This window comes from Dermacentor albipictus, chromosome 2 (assembly GCF_038994185.2).
Source record: "Dermacentor albipictus isolate Rhodes 1998 colony chromosome 2, USDA_Dalb.pri_finalv2, whole genome shotgun sequence".
NCBI classification, from domain to species: Eukaryota; Metazoa; Arthropoda; class Arachnida; order Ixodida; family Ixodidae; genus Dermacentor; species Dermacentor albipictus.
Window position 1 is genome coordinate 146561471 of NC_091822.1, and position 20046 is coordinate 146581516.

Here is a 20046-nt window from a genome sequence, read left to right on the forward strand (position 1 = left end):
ACCGTCCTGTGCGCGCAAACGCTGTTGGGTAGGGCTGGCACATTGCAGCCAGCAGCGACGTACTTGAAGACGTGTTCGTCCGCGGTACTCTCGCCTCCCACGCGAGCTACCACTGGTATCTCGGCCGCGAGAAACAAGTTCGTGTGACTGCTGTCAGCTTGGCCTGGTCACAGCTCGACTTCCGACTCGACTCGCTCGCGTATGGACGTTCCAGTAAACCTCAGAAAACACGGACGGCGCAGTCAGCCTCTAAAAGAAGGCGACGTCGTGAACGCTGGCTGCTCCGATTGCTCCGCGCGAATTTTTCTACGAGACATGCGTCGTCCTCTGCCGTCGACACGCAAAGCTCGTGCATTGTTCGAGCATTCCCCTTCTCTTTTTTCTTGCGGTGAGCGACACGGCGCTCGGAGAAGCTGGACCGCCCGTAGCGAGAGAAATGCTGCTTCGAGACCGTCGTGGCGTGTGATACACATACGCTCTCGAGATTGTTACCTCTCTCTGGAGATGAGACTTGGCGGCGAGCGGCGGAGGGGGAATGGGGAAGAGGAGGGCCCTTCGCCAAGCGGCCGGAAACCGAAACCTGTTCCAGCGGCCAGCTCGCCGCTGGCACGAGCGACGCGGCGTCCGTCCCAGCGGCAGCGCTCCGCAGCTCGCCTCTCCCCCACGTCCTAGAGGAGCGCGTGCTTTCCTTCCGCAAGAAGTTTAGCGAGCTCTTGCTTCTGCCGGTTTCCCGTCGGTGTGGCCGAGAGCGCGCGAGCGAGCGCCAGTCGGCTTGTGCTGTGCTCCATGCGGCCTGGCCGCTTGCTTAGCTGCTCCGCTGCCGGCGAAGCGCGGTCGCACGAAACGGCATCGGCGGTGCGAGATATGGACAGGTAGTACCTGCTCTTCACGTGCGTTGCTTCTTCAGCGGACGCCCGTCGTCCAGCCCGAACGCGCGCGCATTGTGTGCGCCGCTGCCGCTCCGTGGAATGCGCCTCTTGTGTTGTGGGAACCGTGCGCGGTGGGTAAAAGTGAACGTCGTGAGCTGGTCATACTGCGCGAGTTCCTGGACGGCCGCGGTGACCGACCAGCGACACATTCTCGTCGATTGTTTCCTCTGTTCGCAACCCCTCTTTCCCTCTTTTCCCATCGCGTCACCGTGTTTGAGCTCAACAAATATTCGCTAATCGTCTGACAGTGCGAGTTCCACCTGCGGCTCCCGGCATGTGAACGCGCTTGTTTGAACCGAGTGAATTACCGATTTGCTGCTGGTGATGTGAGTGGAAGTTGCTACAAATTGTGCCTGGGGCATTTGACGGTTGTGCTCCAGAGTGTGATCGTCGTTTCTTTTTTGTGCTGAGAGGAATATACTTCTGACATGCGCTCGCGCTACCCTGTGTGCCTAGGCCGCTGATTTCACGTGAGGTGGTTTCGACGTCGTCTTGTAGCACGCCCGTTCGCTGGCTCCACGATGAGTTACGAAGTGGATGACGACTCGTCGTCGGAGTGCGACGCGCCGCCCGTGTACTTTGGCCACGAGCCGGATGACTACGATGAACAACCAAACTTTGTCGTCGTGTCTACCATGGTGAGTGTACTGGCCGCCTGCTGTGGGTCACTGTATAAAGGTCGTTGCATATGAGTTTCTAGTGCACATATCTATGGACGGTTGCCATTTAAGATGTGGTTGACTTCTAAGGTATCCCAGATCACATGTCCACTCACACCAATCCTCATCACTAATGCTCTCCGGAAGTAACCCGCTTCAATTTCCTTTAACCGTTCACGCACAACCTCGTTCATATACGCGGCTGTTCTCGTCGAAGACCTTGCTTGTTGTTTACATCTCTTAAGAAACCGCTATGATCGATCGATGACTATGCACTAGATAGGTATATTTTCTGATGCTCTTTGCTGGAAAATCGAAGAGGACAACACGTCCCTTCACGTGTCTACGTTCAATACAATACGTCACTTCGATTCCTCAAACCATTTTCTAACGCCCAGTTTTATGATTACTGCGCCAGTACCATAGAATTCTGGACTTCAGGGCGATTAATGGACTACAAGTGCGCTAGACGTTGACTCTCTGTCTCGTAGGTTATCACGTTTTCACCGTCGTTTTCTCTCTATGTCAACCGCTTTGACACTCCCACCGTAATCTTTTACGTGAAGAACTCCACCCCTTTGTGGAGCCCATAGAACGTGCGTTCTGGAAACCAAAGGAACATTCGGCTCTACTCATAACTGAATCAAGTTTCCGCTCTGCCCACATTTGCAGAATGACACACTGACCTACTGCGAGATGCATGAAGTACACACGCAGGAAACATGCAATCCTCATCGGTTTCCGATGGCTGCCCATGATCAACTACAGTATTAGATTGTAACTAAACACGCTCACTTGTCGCAGCGAAGCTCTGTTGCGCACCAAAACCAACGTGCTCATTTTTTTTTATTGCGGCTTCACTTGGCGACTCCCAAAGTATAATTAATTGATCGGTTAATTAAACGAATTCAGGTGTTATACGTGCCATATAACTACGATTTTTTTTTTTTTTACGAAGCGCACCGTATCGAGAGACTCCGGATTAATTTTGACCACGTGGTGTTCTTTAACGTGCAGCTAAATCTAAGTACACGAGCGTTTTTCGCGCTAGCTCACCGGAATCGAGCCCGCGACCTCATGTTCGGCAACAAAACGCGATAGCCACTAAAGCAATGGTGGGTGTAAACTCCAATACAAGTTGCAAGGTTAGCTATACAGTAGTCACTGCGCTAAAGGGGATTTGCATGAATACAGCTAAAGCCGTATTCCTGCAAATCCCCTTTAACGGGACTTGTCATCATGAACGTTAATAGCTGCTACGAATTTATGCTGCTGTGCCCGACGTCGGCGGGTTCCATTTCCGGCAACGGCGGTCGCATTCTGATGGGAGAGGAATGAAAAAAAAAAAAAAAATGCGTCACTACTAGCGCAGCCGGAAGTTTATTTCGGAGAAGAATCGAGTGATTGGCCAGTTGGTACATTTTAGGTTGTATCAGGTTTACTTTGTTTCAGCCCTATTGTAATCCCTTCGTCCTTCTTAGAAAGGCTTTATCATAGGCACCAACAGAACGTCAGCGGGTGTTCCGCCAGCAAAACACCCTTTCCCCTTGGCCACACCCCTGCTGTTTGCTGAGGCTGCGGCGCGCATTGAAACTCGAGAGTAGAACACGCAGCTCTCTCTACTATGGCGTATGACATAGCTGTAACGCCTAAAAAAAGGAAAAAGAAACCTCCGCATCAAATTGTAAATTTATCAGCCGATATCAGTTGTCACCCGCAGTTGCGGGCATGGGCTTTACGAGCTCTCGCGGAATCCGGATGTTTGGAAGAATTGAGATAGCATCTCTTAACAAGCGAACAATGGTTGCAAACAGGGAAGCTCAAGTCGCGGTACTGGCCACTATATATCGACACTGCCCAATTTCCCGTCTTTCTGAGCGTTTCAACGACCTCCGCATTCGCGGGGCGTTCTTACGACAGTAGCAGAGCTCTTCACAGGGCCCCTTCTCTCCCAATTTTGGCCTTGAGATTCGAGTAACCAAGAAAGTTCCGACGTGGCTCGCAACGAAGTTCGTGTTACTTGTGAAATTGCGCATTATGCTTTCAGAATGGAATCATGTTTGTGATGGTAGAATCGAGGCTGCGATTCCGAATGAAAAGTAACGAAACAAGTATACGGATTGATTTCAACTATACGAGCTGTTCTGGAGCTGGTTTGGGTTATATCTCACGCTGCTGCAAGTGGCCAGTTATGAAGAGTTGATATTATCTATCGGCGGAGGCTGGCAGCGTCTTGTGAACGCTCTACGCATTCGCCGTGGAACCGGACATCCTTCGCATGGTGCAATGCGTATACCAGCTACCGACTGTGCAGTGCGGATCAGGCCCACTTCATCACTGTATTCTTCTGTACTTTAGGCCAATGTTCCAACCCTAACGGATAGATCTTAATAGTAATCACATCGCAATAAACATATGTTGTTGCTAGCATGCGGGAAGCTTGCGTACATATAGTGTTATTGAGTCCGGCAACGACGGAATTAAAAAAAAAAGAAATGTGGTCGTTGTATTGTGTGTCCCATGTGAGCCTGGCACGCGATTCGCCGTGTAAATCTCCTATAACTGAAGGACAGACGTTCTCTATTAGGCACACTAATCGCAGCGAACAGCTGGAACCAGCTCATTTATCTCCTCCTCGAAAACGTCCGGGCGATAACATATCGGTGTCATGACGAGTGCGGGTTGTATCGGCGCTTTAAGTAAACGTCCGGCTGCGTGTTTTAATTCGTTCACTGGTCTGGCTAGGTTAGGTTATGTTAATGGTTATATTGCGCTCAGTTTTACACAGACGATATTAAGAAAGGACAGGACGTGGACGGACGTGCGCTACGTCCGTCCACGTCCTGTCCTTTCTTAATATCGTCTGTGTAAAACTGAGCGCAATATAACCATGAACGTTCACCAACTAGCCCCCTTCATTGCTTTACTAAAGGTTATGTCAGCTGATATTAGAGCCGAGATAGAAAGAGAGAGAGATGTTGACTTCAGTGAAAAGCTGGAGATCTTCTCATCGTTGATGGCCTGCATGCTACATGCGTTTCGGTGCGCGATATATGACGTATACGCAGTGAGCACGCAAACACACACATACTTTAAGCACACCAGCAGACACGCACATACATATCAAAGCTTTTTACAAACTCTTCACGGGCCGCGAATGAGGAACTGTGGTAAGTTTAAACTACTTCGTTAGGGGGCTCCCGCCTTCAGCGGGGCTGTCTCCTATCTTGTTTATCTTTATTTTTAAACACTGGTGCAGCTTCATATGAGTGTTCCATCAACTTATGAAGCTGCAGTTTCGGAGAAGCAGTGACCACGCTTTTCGACCTACACGCCCAATGCAGCTGACATACAGGTGCTGCCTGGACGACGGTCCGAAGCTGACACAATGAACACTCACGAGTTGGGGGAGGGATGTTGATGCATTGTCTGCGACGCTCATAATCGTGCTTGAATGACTGCGTCCTGGAAGGGTCGCATTTTATCGCCCGATAGCGATGGCAGAGCGTTGACGCTTTCGACTCGTATGCTACGAGCCGGCGTTATCAGGGTGACAGGCAAGCGAAACGAAAAAAGTAAAAAAAAAAAGTAATGGAAAAACCAATGGGATATGCGTTAAAATGAGTTAGCAACCTTCAATAACTGAACAGCAGATATCGTAATACTATGAAAACGGTATTTAAGGAACTACTGCGTAATAAGCGCGAATCAAAGCAAATAATTAAGTCACCTGCTGGGTTTAAGAATTGTTACTTGGCAAAATATGGGCGTAACAAATTAACCTGCACGACACGCAGAGCGCATCAAAGTTAATATTGCCTTTTCTTTTACTTTCATTTATTTCTATGTGCTCCGATTACAGGCATTAAAGATGAGACAGGAAATAGCTTCATCAGCTGCTGATGCACTGATGTGCGTTTATCTCTACAGGAAGCGGCAGCTACACATCGCTCTGTTGACCGCGATTAATTCCATTTTATCATTCCTGGGAGATCATGTGCCATGCTGCGGCTCGTGTGCGTTCGTGTGTTCTCTCGAGGGCGGATTTTTGATATGGCTGTCTCCTGATCCCAAGGTAACCCAAACGTTCCCCACCGTGTTGCTGTCGAGAACGCAAACCTGCGACCATAATGAATTGATAGAATAGGAAAAAAGAAAAAAAAAGCGCAAATCCAACGGGGCGTTGAAGTCTACAGACTATAGAAGCCTGTTTTGAGTTTTGCGAGGTAGAAATCAGTGCATATAAACGATACGGGCACTGACTCGTCGCCTCTAGCTGTTAACTGTCTGCGTCACAAAGACGAAGATTTCGCTCGTCGAGAGAACTTCAACGGGAGCTGTATTCACAGAGAAAGAAGTACTACACACATCTTAAACACATTTAAAGTCTTGTACGCACCCTTTGTGCCACATTCGCACATACCCGTTCTCGGGGCTTGGCCAAGAATGGCCACACACCCGGGAGCCCAAGTTGTTGACCATTCGGCGAGGAACATTACTTATACGTACACCTAATTTCCGCAGGTTGAGGGTAGGCAAAGAAATGTTCACGTAATATATATATATAATTCGACGAGAAGTTCTGTAGGTCCGGTGCATAGGTAGTTTTAGAAACGAAGGTGCACACTCGCGAACATTGCATCTTTAATGTTCTTAACGTTTCGGCCGTGGCACGGCGTTCGTCAGAATAAAAACATATATATATATATATATATATATATATATATATATATATATATATATATATATATATATATATATATATATATATATATATATATATATATATATATATATATATACATATATAAAGTAAAACAAAGAAGCGATGAATAGAAGGAGAAAGCGAATAAGGGGACAGGCCAGGCAGCGGCCACCGTTATAGTCGTCTTGCAGTGTACGGCGGGCTCATTAAGCTGTCTTGCGGATCAGATGGGAAATCCATCATGCAGAAAGGATAGATTGAAAAAAAAAAAGAAGACGCGAGAGATCGTCACGGGTGTCGTGTGGCCTCTGCTTCCTTGACGCGCGGTTCGTGCTTGCGTGTCGTTAGCAGTGAGGGTTGCGGCGCCAATCTCAGTGAAAGGCTGCCACGCACCGCGCAAATAAGGTCGTCGGGACTGGGACAATGGTTGCCGCTGTGCATGCTCCTGTAGCTTTCGTTTCTTTCTTTAGAAACGAGCCGATCAGTGGGCGACGGAAAAAAAAAGTAAAAGAAGGAAACGAAAAAGAAGGTGAACACACGACTGGGCCAACAGGACGTGGACTGTATAAGAGAGGAAGCCCGCAGAGTAGGGGCTTGTTCGCGGAGGCACGAAATAAGGGCCTCTTGCTTTCTTGCTTATTCTTTTTTGCTTCTTCTTTCCCCCCCCCCCCCCCCGTCGTTACGGTGGACCGAAGGACGTGACAAACTAATCGAGCGCGGTGTTCGGCTTGGCCGCCGTGTGAAACTTGTTTTTCGCGGCGGCGAGAGAGAGAGAGAGAGTCCCGGCGTTTCCAGGAAACCTCCATAGATTCATCGTTGTGTGCCTTGAACAGGTTCCTTGGCTCAGTGGCGTCTAAGTACGGAACATTCCTTCGGCTGAAAGTCTTGTGGCCGTCGCAGGTGGTGCTTTCATTCGTTTCCTTCCCCTTCTTTGGGGCTCCTCTCCAGTCACGTACACTCGTCGCCTTCCGATGGAATTCGTTCGTTTATCGACGGCGGATATCGCTATTTAGAGAGCGCAATGTTTCCTACGATCACGCCGGAATGAAACGCCAACGGGAAGAAACGAAGTAGATTGCGTGTTACGTTTGAAGCTGCGATGTGTGGTCGTTGCGTATCAGGGGCGCTAAAAGCGCTCCAGCTTCGAGACAAAGCGTCTGTGATTGAATCAAAGAAGCGTCACGCCGGCAGAGGCAAATGTGCTAAGGTAAATCTGCTTTCACGTTTGGTTTGCGTGTTTTGGTTCGCACTCCGTTCCGGCGTGATCACGCCGGAATGTCCTGCGAGTGGGTTTGCGGTGGCTTGAAGTTTCGTGACCCAGTTGCTTTACCTGACAAAGAGCTGCGCGCGTTTTTATTGGCGCAGAAAATCTCTAAATGCGGAGCCTTATCCACCAAGCCTGCGGTAAATTTACTCAAGTTGGATATCCCAAGCTCTACCTGCCAGATATACACGGCGCCGGGAGGGCATAAAAGCGACTTAGGTTATTGCATCTACAGCTTAGCTGCTGCCCAATGCGACTCCCTTCGAGGGATGCGGCGACACATTGTGCCAAACGGTGAATAAGCCTCTCTGACCCACTTAACGGAGTAGTGTAAATAAATCTCTTCGAGAAGCGCGCAAACGATTTACAGGCACCTGTCCTGTCTGAAGTGGACACACTAGTAGCTGGGAGAAACGGATAAACTGCAAGAACTCTTCCCGTCAACAGGCTAAATCTGGATCTCTCGTCCATCTCCTTGCGACAGGAATAATGGTGGTCCTCAGTAGTATGCGTATCTGACCCACTTCGCGTTGGAGAACTGCTCTTGGAGATAGCGCACGTCTCTCGACCCGATACCGTATTCGTGCTTTTGCCTGACGTCAAAAGCTTCCAGAACGCGGTCGCTACTGAAGAGCTCAATTTGTTTTTTCTCCCACTGTGATCGCCAGCATAGAATCGACGTAGGCACAGCGCAGTAGTTACATACGCAGTGCCTCCTTCAGTTCCAGCTGTGAGTAAGCGGCCAGGGGCTCAAGACCCTACAAAATGAGGTATCTTCGTGAGGGGTGCATTCGGAAAACATATACAGTACTTCTCTAGTCCAAGATTAACGGTAAAGGGAGCTAAAAGATATCGACAGCTAGAAAACGCGACTGCCAGAATATACTTGAGCACGTCTTCCTTGCTACAAATCATTCCAGGCTTCTGAGCTCGCCTGTGGCTTTTAAAAGAGTGGCGTTTCCATGCACGCACCTGACCATGTACACCTCTATACACACACACCTGGCGGGGCGTCGGCGGGGCTCGATACATCAGGACTCCGTGTTTGCCCACTCCGCCTTGGTCGCGCTTGCAGTGTTTGCCCGGAATTATGTGCGTTTCGGGGCTGGCCCGCTTCGGGAGACCAATCAACCGTTCCCTCCCTCATATCTCTCTCCGCCCCGTTTTCCTGCCAGCGTCGTAGCTCGCTCGACTGGCTGCCTCGGCCTACCCCGCGACACGTGGATGTCGTCGGGCGTACGGAGAAGCGCTCACACACACGCACACACGCACGGGGCGGCTAAGGAACGCGCGCGCGAAAGCGATGAGTCATAGCCCGTCTCGAGTCAGGGGGGTCAGGTCGCTTCGGCGGGCGCGTCGCAGCAATCTTCCCGTCGACGCGGCGGCGGCGGCTTCGGTGCGGTTTGGCTCATCTGGCGTTCTGCGCTTTTCTCGGCCAACAGCAACAGCGTCGCTCGCTCGCTCGCTCGCTTATTTCGAAGTTCGTTCTTTTTTTTCCCCTCCGTTGACGGCTTCGACTTCTTCCTCCTCAGAACGGATTGGCCGCCCGTCCGCATTTTGCCTTGCTTGCAGTTTAGCTCATCGTTACGGTGGCCGAAAATGCTATATACAATTCTGTCCCAATTCCACGCGTAGGGGAAAGAAATAAAGAGAATACGAGGTGCGTTTCGTTCATGGCACGCTTTCGCGGACTTGGGTTCGATTCCCCGCCCACGGCGGCCTCGTTTTTCGATGGAGGCGAAAGATGGCTACGCCCCCTGAGTCGAGAGAAATCGGCAGTATTGAAAGAGTGCCCCATGTTTCCAAGATTCACGGACTCCCGCTTCGCAACGTGTCTCTTGTTGCGCTTGTGGTTGTGGGGACGCTAGAAATACGTTTGCAGCAAGTGCTGGCTTCAGTTGATGGCTTGACAGTTGCTTCGATTCCTAGGAGAAGGAGGTCAGGTTAATTATACATAAATGCATCAGTTGAAAGCTCAAAAAATACACAGAAACTACTCTGGGAGTTCTCTAAGTATTCCTAAGCGTTGTGAAACTTGCTCATATTCATGCCGTCTGGTGTTGTTATCAATGTTATGAAACTTGATCCGACCAGTGTAAGACTTATCAACCCTTAGCAGTCGTTATCAATCTTATCGGACAATGATCCGACCCTTATAAACCCTTACCGGTTGTTATCAATCTTATCGGACTCGATCCGATTCTTATCAACTCGATCTGACCCTTATCAACCCTTATCGGTCTTTCTCAACCTTATCGCACCGGATCCGACCCTTATCATACCATTATAATCCCTTATCGCGCTTTAGCACTTTATCCGTTCGCGTCGAGCCATTACCAACCGTGATGGGACCCATAACATATCACCCATCATCACTCTATCATCCTTATCAAGTTATTGACTGCTTATCTGTCTCTGTTGCGCTACGTGAAGCGCATGAACCCTTATAGATAGGTGGCATGTCGGTCGGTGAAGGAATGCCCCAAGGGAAGGCGCATCCCGCCACCACCGAAACGGAACGGGGATCTGGCGTGTTTGGCATTGAATTTTTGAAAAATCGGAATTTTGTTGACGTCTAAAATGCACCAAGTCGGCTCTACATGTGGTTCTAGAGATGAATTTTATTGCACCATCACCATATCTTTCAACAAAGCCTTCATTGAAACTGTTCTTTTGTACATTTTTTTCTTCTTTACAGCGATTCATCTTGCGTGACGGTCAGGTTTCCTCGTTGGGTAGGCATAGAAATGTTTACGCGTTTAAAACTTAGGCCCAGAGGCCTGAGCCGTACTTTCGTGCTGCACCGCGAACATTCACAAAACTTTCACACACGTACGTACTAGTGAAGCGCATCACGCGTCCAGCCAACACCACATCCAGCACACACAGCGTAAAGGTACGATTCGACAACACTATCAGCCCTTTCCGAGCTCTCCGGACAGATTAAGCTTCTTAAGCAAATTTAATCAGGTTTTAGGCTTATCTGGATCTTCGTAATAGTAGCTGCTTTATGCGTTGATCTGGCTTTTGAGTGGCGTAAGCGGAGGGCATTTATTTAAGAACAATGGGAATCGAGCAACGCCGCGAATGTAGGTCGCTGCGTGGCGGCCACTCCCTGCCTTTGTCCTTGTGGTTTCAGGCGGCCCGCTGCGTGATAGAAGTTCGGGCATATTCTATTTACCGTATACGCGGCGCTTGCCATTTTAAAGCGAATATTTATTTGACTACTCTCCCAGGTCGGTCAGTATCTCGGCGGATGTATTTGCGTATGCAAATACACGAAGGTTACGGGCGCAGCATGACCTTAGTTGCCTTTGTGCCATTAAACCCAAATTAACCTAACACGAAGGTTATATGGACGCCGAATGCAAGTACCACCTAACGGGCTTACGCAACCCTTGTATGGTTGACCGACAAGGAAGTGCATGTACGCGCTCCTCTGTAACGCCTAACAAAAATAAATTCCTGCATAAAGTCTGAACAAAAGAAAGAATGCAGCAGGTCCAGCGAGTTGGAATCTATATAGAGCGAAGCTTTGTGTGAATGCATAAAGAGTCGAAACACGAGTTTGCGTTCATTAAACGTGACAAGTGACACGAAGAATTTATTCAGTCATTGTAGGGAAGCTAATGCAATGTCGCTGCCGCGAATGCGCGGAGGCGAGCGTCATCTGGTGGCGGTACAAGCAACCCAGCGGCGACGTTGCGCGCGTCCTCCACTGTAATTGTTTGGCAGCTATACGTCTAGAGAACAGACACGCCGCAGCACCCACGGTCACGAAAACCCGGCGAGGTTCGTGAAGAAAAGCTTCGCTTTTAATAATGTCGGCTCACAGTTATCTCTAAAGCACACCGACCTGTTAATGGAATAGTGGAGAATATTTATCGGACTCTTTTGATGTATTTCTTCATTTTCTTTGGTTTAGCCATTCGTTATGTGCCACTGGCTGTGCTACTGTTCTTGGTCAATCCCCCAGAATGTGTGTGCCACTGTGACGCAAGGCGTACGGAATCCGTAAAGCTTGCTTGAGGCGCGTCGTACTTTTCTGTCGTCACCACTCTTCCCTCGACAAGCATCATACATCTCCGTTGTACTCGTGACCTCGCTGCGTAGACAAACTTTCAAACGAAGGCGGCTTCGTCCAATCGCGAAAAGTTTGAGGCTCGTCATGGACTTCAGTGTTACTCGCAAATTTCTTCGCTTTCCATTCCTACCACACGGTACAGGTGTCGGTTCTAGCGCACTTATAGTAGTTATTGGATTTGGTTTACTCGGGTATATACTCTTTATGAGTTGTAAGAAAAAGTTCGGGATAGCCGCGTTGAAGTGTCGTCAGGTCAATCTCTGTTCGGCTGCTCACCGCTACAGGGTCATCGACACATTTCGCTACGCCGTTCGAAGCGCGAGACCACGCAAACGATGACACTTCGTATCACGAGTACGGTATACGCCGTGCCTCGCTTTTTCACGACGACACGCCGCAGCCGTGGGACGACGCACTGTCGCGTTCCACAGTGCGCTCCGCGGCCGGTGAATCGGGAACGATGTCTGCTGATGGCGGTTAGTGACAGAGGGCCAGGTGACGTAAGCGCCTCGCGAGTAGGTCACGCCGCCAGACGCGGTCGCGCGCCACGCATCTTCATTCCTCCCGCGGCTTCCTTCTTCAACTTGTCACGCCGAGACGGGCGACGTCTCGTGTCTCGCACGCACGAGGGTTGGCGTTTGTGTTGGCGTGCGTGTGTGTGTGTGAAGCACACACGCACATATAGCGGCCGGTCATACGGAGTCATTCCCCTCGCTAGCTCTTCGAGTGCGTGCGTGAACGTGCGGGCTCGCATTTGACATGAAAGCAGCGAAGACGTGACGGTAGGCGTGAGGAGGACCGCGAGGTGCAGCCCCTTCTTGACACTGTCGTGCGGTGCGCGTAAGGCGTCTTCTTAGTAGTACTTCCTGCTTTTTTCTCTTCGCCATCGAACATCTGCTATCTGAACTGCTATAATACATCAGCGGCTCTTACATATTCGCATTAGACGTTGCTTAATTAAAAAAAAAACTATCTCTTTAATGCCGGCCTGGCAGACTATTTCATGTCGTTGGTATAGGTTTGACAAGAACGCCATGGAACGTCTTGGTAGCGTCTTTTGCCCTGAGTGTTGTGGCTCACAGGGCTTCTAGATTACAAAATGTGCCTGCCGTCATTGTTCTGATCGATCAGTCGGGGAATGTCGCTTCTGTTCCGCTTCTCTGCTCTCCATGACTCGTGTCATGTTAAAGTGCACACGTATGCTAGCGGTAGGGATTGTCTACCGCGCTGTTGATTTGGTTCACTTGACCCCACGTACAATAAGCGCTTGAGTGACTTTTTTCCTTCCCTTTTTTAAAATCTCGCTCTAGTGTAATAAATATTGTGTCCTCGATGCAGCTCTAGAGAAACGTTTTGCTATGCTGAAAGCAAAAAGCAATATTGCAACAGATTACGTCGTAAGTTGCATACTCGATTGCGCGGCCTTGCCAGGCGTGGCTTAGCGGAAACGCCTTCATACGAATAAACTTTTCTCTCGTTTTAGTGTCTCTTTAGTTCATGAGCGTGTCATGTATTCTAAGCAATAAAAAATACTTCTTCGTAACCTTTCGCAAGTAGCTCAGTGGCTATGGCGTTGCATTGGTGAACACGAAGGCGCTCACTTGCTCGATTCCGGCCACGGCGGCCGCATTTCGATGAAGGCGTAATGCGAAAACGCGCTCGTGTGCCGTGCATTGGGTACATGTTAAGAGACGCCAAAGCGAAAGACGATTTCTTCTGCATCAGTAAATTACCGTTCTACAACATCAAAAACACCACTCTCACAACGATAAGACGTTTGGTAAGCCAGAAAAGCGCAAGAACGAAATACGGGTGGCGACGCCTAATTAAGTTCCCGTAACAGGGGGCTGTGACGTCTTGGATTTTGATGACATCTTCTAGGGCCTACTAATTGTAAATAGCGGTACAGATTGACGACATTGTGTTCTAAAGGAACCAACTATTAAACATGGCAAGTTCCGGGAACCTTTATTCAGCCAACGCAACCCAAATGCGAAAACATACTTTGGAATACCTGACGTCACGCTGACGTACCGGCGCTGGGGTTTCGGCGCGAAATTCAAATACTGATACTTGGACCTTCATTTTCTCATCTAATAATCAAACTATCTTTTGTTAAATGACTGCCTTCTGGGTTCTCAAACAATGCTCCATTAGTCTAAACTGATTTATTGTTTCGCTTTAGTGTCCCTTTAAAGGACCCCAGGTGGTCAAAATTAATCCGGATTCCCCCAGTGTGGGGTACCCCATGCATAGTCAAATTGTAGTTTTGGCAGGTAAAATCCCAGAGTTTCATTGTAATTGAAATATACTGTAGTGGTTCGTAACGTACAGTAAATCGTAACCTGATGGAGGCAAGTTCATTAGTAGCTTAACGTCACGCTGTGTGCCACCATAAAGCAAGCTACCTTCCTTTCCGCTTTCTATGGTGCTTCCGCGTAGTTTTATTCCTTGCTTGCATGGCTTGTTGATTGTACTGAAAGTCGATATGTGACAACTTTTGTCATGCTTTCTTTTTGTTCTTTCTTCCTTTCATAACATTTCATTGTCACGCGAGGACATTCGGATGGACTGAGGTACAGAAGGTATATTTAATAATTAAAAAAAAGAACATTCGCGATTTTAGAGCCAGCACGCTTGAACGGCAGAGTTCAGACACTTGCTATGCATCGGAGGCAGAAATGCACATATAGGTTCATTGCACATATATATGCACATGCACATGTATCAGCTCATTAAACGAGGCACGACCGCAGAAACGAAACGCAGAGGACGCGGCGTCTCGTTTCTGCGGTCGTTCGTTGTTCGTAATGCGCCGAGATTTACATATATTTATGCAAAACAAACTAGCTCTAATTTTCGTTTTATCTACGAAACGCACAGTTAAGTAAACAACGAGCAGTTGAAGAGAACGCCATTACTAGTCATCTCACGGTGATCTGGTTCGCTTCAGAACGAAGATGCTTATAACACGACTTCGTATCGTCATATATTACCATTTGTGTATGTGTCCCCGGTCACTATAGCCTGCTTTTTTTTTTTTGTATGAGCTAAGCCGGTTCTGGTAGAGCTCTATCTCCCGCTGTGTCCTTACGGGACCATTTTGTCTGCGCAGGCGATAAAGACAAACGTGTTGTTTTTTTGTTTGTCGAAGCCAAGCCGGTCCTCTTTAGAGTGGTGTCTTCCGCTCGCCTCACATATGCAGCCACGGTACACGCGTCCTTGTCCGGTCGTGTTCGCGTCGCTTTCCCGTTCTTCGTTTCCGGGTTCGCGCTCCCTTATCGCCGCCGTCCTGCATTCGCGCCACAGTTCCTCGACCTTCCGCACGCGGGCAGCGCGCTCCTTCCCGGCTTCCTTATCTCGCCGCCAGCGATTTTCGGTTGCCGGAAGAGAAATAAAGCGCACTCTTGTGGTATAGGCGCACGGGGTGATCGCGTTCACTGCGCGTGCACGCAAGACTCCATACAGGACACAGCGATTCGCCGGAGCCGAGAGAGCCAACTTCTTCCCATGCCGTGGCACGTTGACAAACGTGCGGATGGGGACAAGAAATGAGTTTCGTCAGTGTAAGTGAAGTAACTATAATAATAATTATTATTATTAGGTTTGCATACATAAAGCAATCACAGAGAAGAGAGAGAGAGAGCGCTAGCTGGCAACAGGACACCAGGAGGGGCACAACACCTGCCTGCTCTAGAAGAGAAAGGTGTATAGAAAATGAATAGTGAGTGACGAACAGGAGCTAGATTAAGACGGTTGGGCATATAGGGACTGAACAAGAATGAGAGAGAGAGAGAGGATAGCAACACGAGAGTAAAACATGCCCGTGTTGTCGCACTCTCGTCGGGCGGCAATTGACGTGTGGCAAATGGTCCACAAATCAGCACAAGTTGAGAGTAAAATGTTAAGCTGCTATAATCGTAACTATAATGAAAGACGTGTAAGAAACACGGTCGCCAGGGGGCGTGGGGGGTGGAGTGGGAATGAAGGTCAACGAATGATAAGAATTAACCGCCAGTGCCACGACGAGAATTGTGAGCTCGTAACCGGCTAGGTAAAAAAAAAAAAATTAAATTATGCGGTTTTACGTGCCAAAACCACTTTCTGATTATGAGGTACGCCGTAGTGGGGGACTCCGGAAATTTCGACCACCTGGGGTTCTTTAACGTGCACCTAAATCTAAGCACACGGGTGTTTTCGCATTTCGCCCCCATCGAAATGCGGCCGCCGGGGCCGGGATTCGATCCCGCGACCTCGTGCTCAGCAGCCTAACACCATAGCCACTGAGCAACCACGGCGGGTAACCGGCTAGGTAGCTCAGCGCCTTTTGCGTTGCGCACGAGGTCGTGGGTTCAATCCCGACCGCTTTAGCCGCATTACGATGGGAGCGCAATACAAATAAAAAGGGAAAAAAAAAGAAAAAGAACACACACACACACATCGCTTGTGTACTCTGCTTTGGGTGCACGGTAAAGATTCCCAGGTGGTCAAAATTAAAGCGGTGCCCTTCACTACGACGCCGATCGGCCCTCATTAGCCCACTGTGTAGATTCGGGCCGTTACACCCGAGAGTTAAATTGTGGGATTGACGGTGTCCCGTGACAGTACATCAGCTGTCGCATTATCTTATAGTCTGGGTCGCGTCGTTGAACCGGTCCGCGCTGGTGACGTTCTTTCATTGTGCGGGTGCGATCACGCGTCCGCGCTATAGCGTCAGGTTATCGTTTCGAAAGTATATTGTCACTAATTATCCAGGAAAAAAAGATACGTTACTTTATCCTATTTATTTAGGGCGTTTTGCATTGGGAGAAGTTTTCGGGGTGAATTCGTGAAAAGGTTTTCCTTCGTAACTTGCTCTTTGCCATCGGCCGGTAGCCTTTGCTAATAACAGAGAGATTTAGATTAGGGGGTCGCAAGGCGTTGGGGCCCCAAGCGCTAGGGGGTCCCAGACGCTTGCGTTCCCCTTATCTAAAGCTCTCTGATACGTCCAGCATCACAATTGGCTGACATTTTCTCTTAGGAACAATTCTAGCGTAAACGGTTATTGTGAAAACGGGCCATGAAACTTGCTTTGTTGATTCTTCGGTTTCTTCCTAGAAAACAACGTATTCCCCCTTTCCTCCTTTCGTTCTCGTTTGTCTCTTGCAAACAGTGAATGAAACCCGTTTGTAGACGCTCTCGATAACCGTTAAGTCGCGCCGAGTAGGGGCGGGAACTTAAAGATGGCGTCATCGCTCTCCACCCGCCTTTCGTTTTTTGCGTGATTTCCGGCTTGCAAAGCCTCCTCGCCTCCTTGTGGAGTGACCGGTTTTTTCTACTGCTCATAGGAGCGCAGTTTTACTCGCGCAGCTTAAATATTCATCTTTAACGTCGCTTCGATGCCACATTTTCACCTGTGCGCGTATTTAACGCGTGTATTCTTAGCGAATCTTCGAGTACCAATCTAGCTAGCTCAGGAGGACGCCGATAAGAGCACACGAACACGTGAACACACAGACACGGCACCACGCGTGTTCATGAGCTCCTCTCGTGCCTTTGCGTCTACCTTGTGCTGCCTTTTAACGTTTCGAATCAACGCCATACGAACCCGCACCGCTATAGCTGAACGAGATATGCGCGCACAGTAACTTTCCGGCGGATAGCGGTAATTCAAGGAAGGGGGAAAGGTGTGTGTGTGTGTGTGTGTGTGTGTGTGTGTGTGTGTGTGTGTGTGTGTGTGTGCGCGTGCGCTTGGGGTGGGGGGAAGAGATGCGTCCGTAGATTATGCCTTTCTATATCTGTACGGAGAGTTGACAGTTGCAGGCAGCGGAACCCCTGCGGTGGGCATTTCCTTCACGTCGTGCGGATTCGTGGGAGGCCGCGCTTTCTTTTTTTGGCATTTTTTATTTATTTATCGCGATTCTCGCAAGGCAGTCGCGGCGGAGATATACAAGGGGGCGAAGTCGCGGCGTCGCTGTAAAAATACCCCGATACGGAGAAACGCCCTTTCGATTGCCGCGCAAGCTGTTGCTGCGGGAACGCGCGCGCGCTCCAGCCAGCTGGCTGCACGGTTGATTTGCGGCGCTGGCGCTCTCGCAGCGGTGACAGGCGCGGCGTCGCAGAGAAGGGTGTCAATGCGTGGCGGCTCCTACACCCAACACCCGGCGACACTTCCGCGTGAGCATGACGGAAGACGTCGTTCGTGTTCCGAGCCAGTGAACAGCGCAAAGCCGGAGATAGGGATGGAGCGGGGCGCGGAAACGGGGTGTGTGTGTCTGTGTAGTGTGTATAACCACTGTGGCTGGCGTTTTCGTCGTTTTTTTGGGGGGGACGGCGCTGCATCTTTTTTTAATATTGGAAGAACATGCACGAACGCCACGTGGAGGCCACGGTTGCACAACTCGCGCTCGTGAAGTTTGTAGCTGGGCGCATCTTGAAACCCTTCACCCATATTTGCCGCCTGCAGAAATGCATTCATTAGCCAAATGCGCTTGTTGCAAGACCTGTGTGCCTGCTTCGTATAGAACTCCGCGTCTGCCTGCAGTGTTATGCAACCGGCCGTGGTATCTCAGTGGCTATGGTGTTGGGCTGCTGAGCACGAGGTCGCGGGATCGAATCCCGGCCATGGCGGCCGCAATTCGATGGAGGCAGAATGCGAAAACACCCGTGTACTTATATTTAGGTGCACGTTAAAGATCCCCCAGGTGGTCGAAATTTCCGGAATCCTCCACTATGGCGTGTCTCATAATCAGAAAGTGGTTTTGGCACGTAAAACCCCATAATTTAATTTTTAGTGTCATGCAACGGTCGATCGTGGTGCTATTGCATTCGAGTTCGCCATTATCATGGTTTTTGTCTTTCGTTTCATGGTGCAGAGCTGACCGCTATATATAAAACAGCTCGCTAGTATTTCGACCTATACAAATCAAGTAGTCCTCGCCTATATATTATGTGTGCGTGGGTGGGAGGTGGGAGAGGGGGGTGCGTGGTGCGGCAAGTCACACCTTACGCCAGATATAAGTGCGCACTAATCCTTCATTCTAGCGTTAAGCAGCTATGGGCGTTTGAATTTGATGGGGCGTTTCCCGCATGAAGCGCAATACGTATAGGAGATTCTTTAGCTCCGTGTTCCGTTGACATCAAGTGCACAAGAATCGTGGAGCGTATACGTTGGCGTCGTGTTGCTGACCTTAGAGGTCTTGGTGGGGAGACTGCGAGCAGTATAGCTGCTGCGTGGGATCTCATCGTTCACGATAATTCGCGAGTATATAGTTGTCTCAAGTTCATACAGGCTTGACAAGATTTAAAAATAGAAGGAACCACAAGGATATGTTGTAACAGTCTATGATAGCGTATCAACGTAACTATCAACACAATCTAATCGTATCGAAGCGTTCCTTCGTATCGAAATCTGCGCATTCGCGCGCCACGTACGACCAGTTCTCGCGTCTGTGTACGCCGAAATACCAACGTTTCAGTCAAGTAGAATATGTGTAGCTGTACTTACCTCTTCCTTTTCTCTTTTAAAATCACTCATCATCATCTCCTGTCTCTCTCTCTCTCTCTTATACTTCGAAATTAGTTAAAAAGTCCAAATTGTGTTTGCTATGTCCGTCCGTCCGTCCGTCCGTCCGTCCGTCCTTTTCGTTACGCCGCCCTCTTTAAGTATGGTATGGTATGGTATTCCTTGAGCGATGGCGCACACCCACTGTGGGGGATTGGCCAAGATTTGGATGAAATTAGGCTATCTTTATTAAAAAACTGAAAATGGTAAAGCTAACTGGAGGAAAAGAACAAAAATAAAATGTTTAATAATTCAAGACAACCTCTTCGTAGCAATTATAAAATCCTCCACGGTTGAGCAAATATCCCTGTGGCACTGTCCAAGAGAGGAGGCTCCTAGAGAAAGGATATTTATAATTGAAAAGCTCAAACCAAGCTGTGTAAATCTTGATTCTAGATTTTTTCTTAAAGAAGTGAAACGGCGGCAGAATATGAAAAAATGATCGATTGTTTCATCTTCTCCACAGACTGAGCACAGAGGGGAGGGCACCAGACCAGCCCTGTGACGATAAAAGTTTAATTTTGGTATTCGACAACGTAATTGGGTAAAGATGACTTCAGTTTTTCTTGTGTGAAAGGAATTTTTAGGCCAAGGGAATAGGAGGTGTCGATACTCGGAAAAATTTGCTACAGCTGGGTTCAAAAAGTCTTGAGTAATTGTATATCTCCTGAATCTAGTAGTCGTCAGGTAAGCTATTGTAGGAAGTAATGGTAATACAGGGCCACTGAGGGCCGCTCTCGCGAGACTGTCAGCCATTTCATTCATGACTAATCCTTTATGTCCAGGCACCCAAAGCAATCTAATTAAATTTATGTGGGCAGGTACTAGAAAATGAAATGTACGTAAAAGGTTAGTGACACCA

General features: G+C 49.0%; 1 protein-coding gene across 2 annotated transcripts in view; it reads left to right on the plus strand.

Annotated features, from left to right (window-relative positions):
• LOC135904694 (death-associated protein kinase 1-like) overlaps positions 1–20046 on the plus strand; it is a 192955-nt gene that overhangs the window by 15070 nt on the left and 157839 nt on the right. Inside the window, exon 1 of one of the 2 annotated variants that reach the window (XM_065435624.1) lies at positions 712–1567. The exons of the other annotated variant lie outside the window; for it this stretch is intronic. Coding sequence (XP_065291696.1) covers positions 1451–1567 — 117 coding nt within the window. The 5' untranslated portion in view covers positions 712–1450. Of the gene's footprint in view, positions 1–711; positions 1568–20046 lie in introns of those variants that run through there. 2 annotated transcript variants of the gene reach the window in all.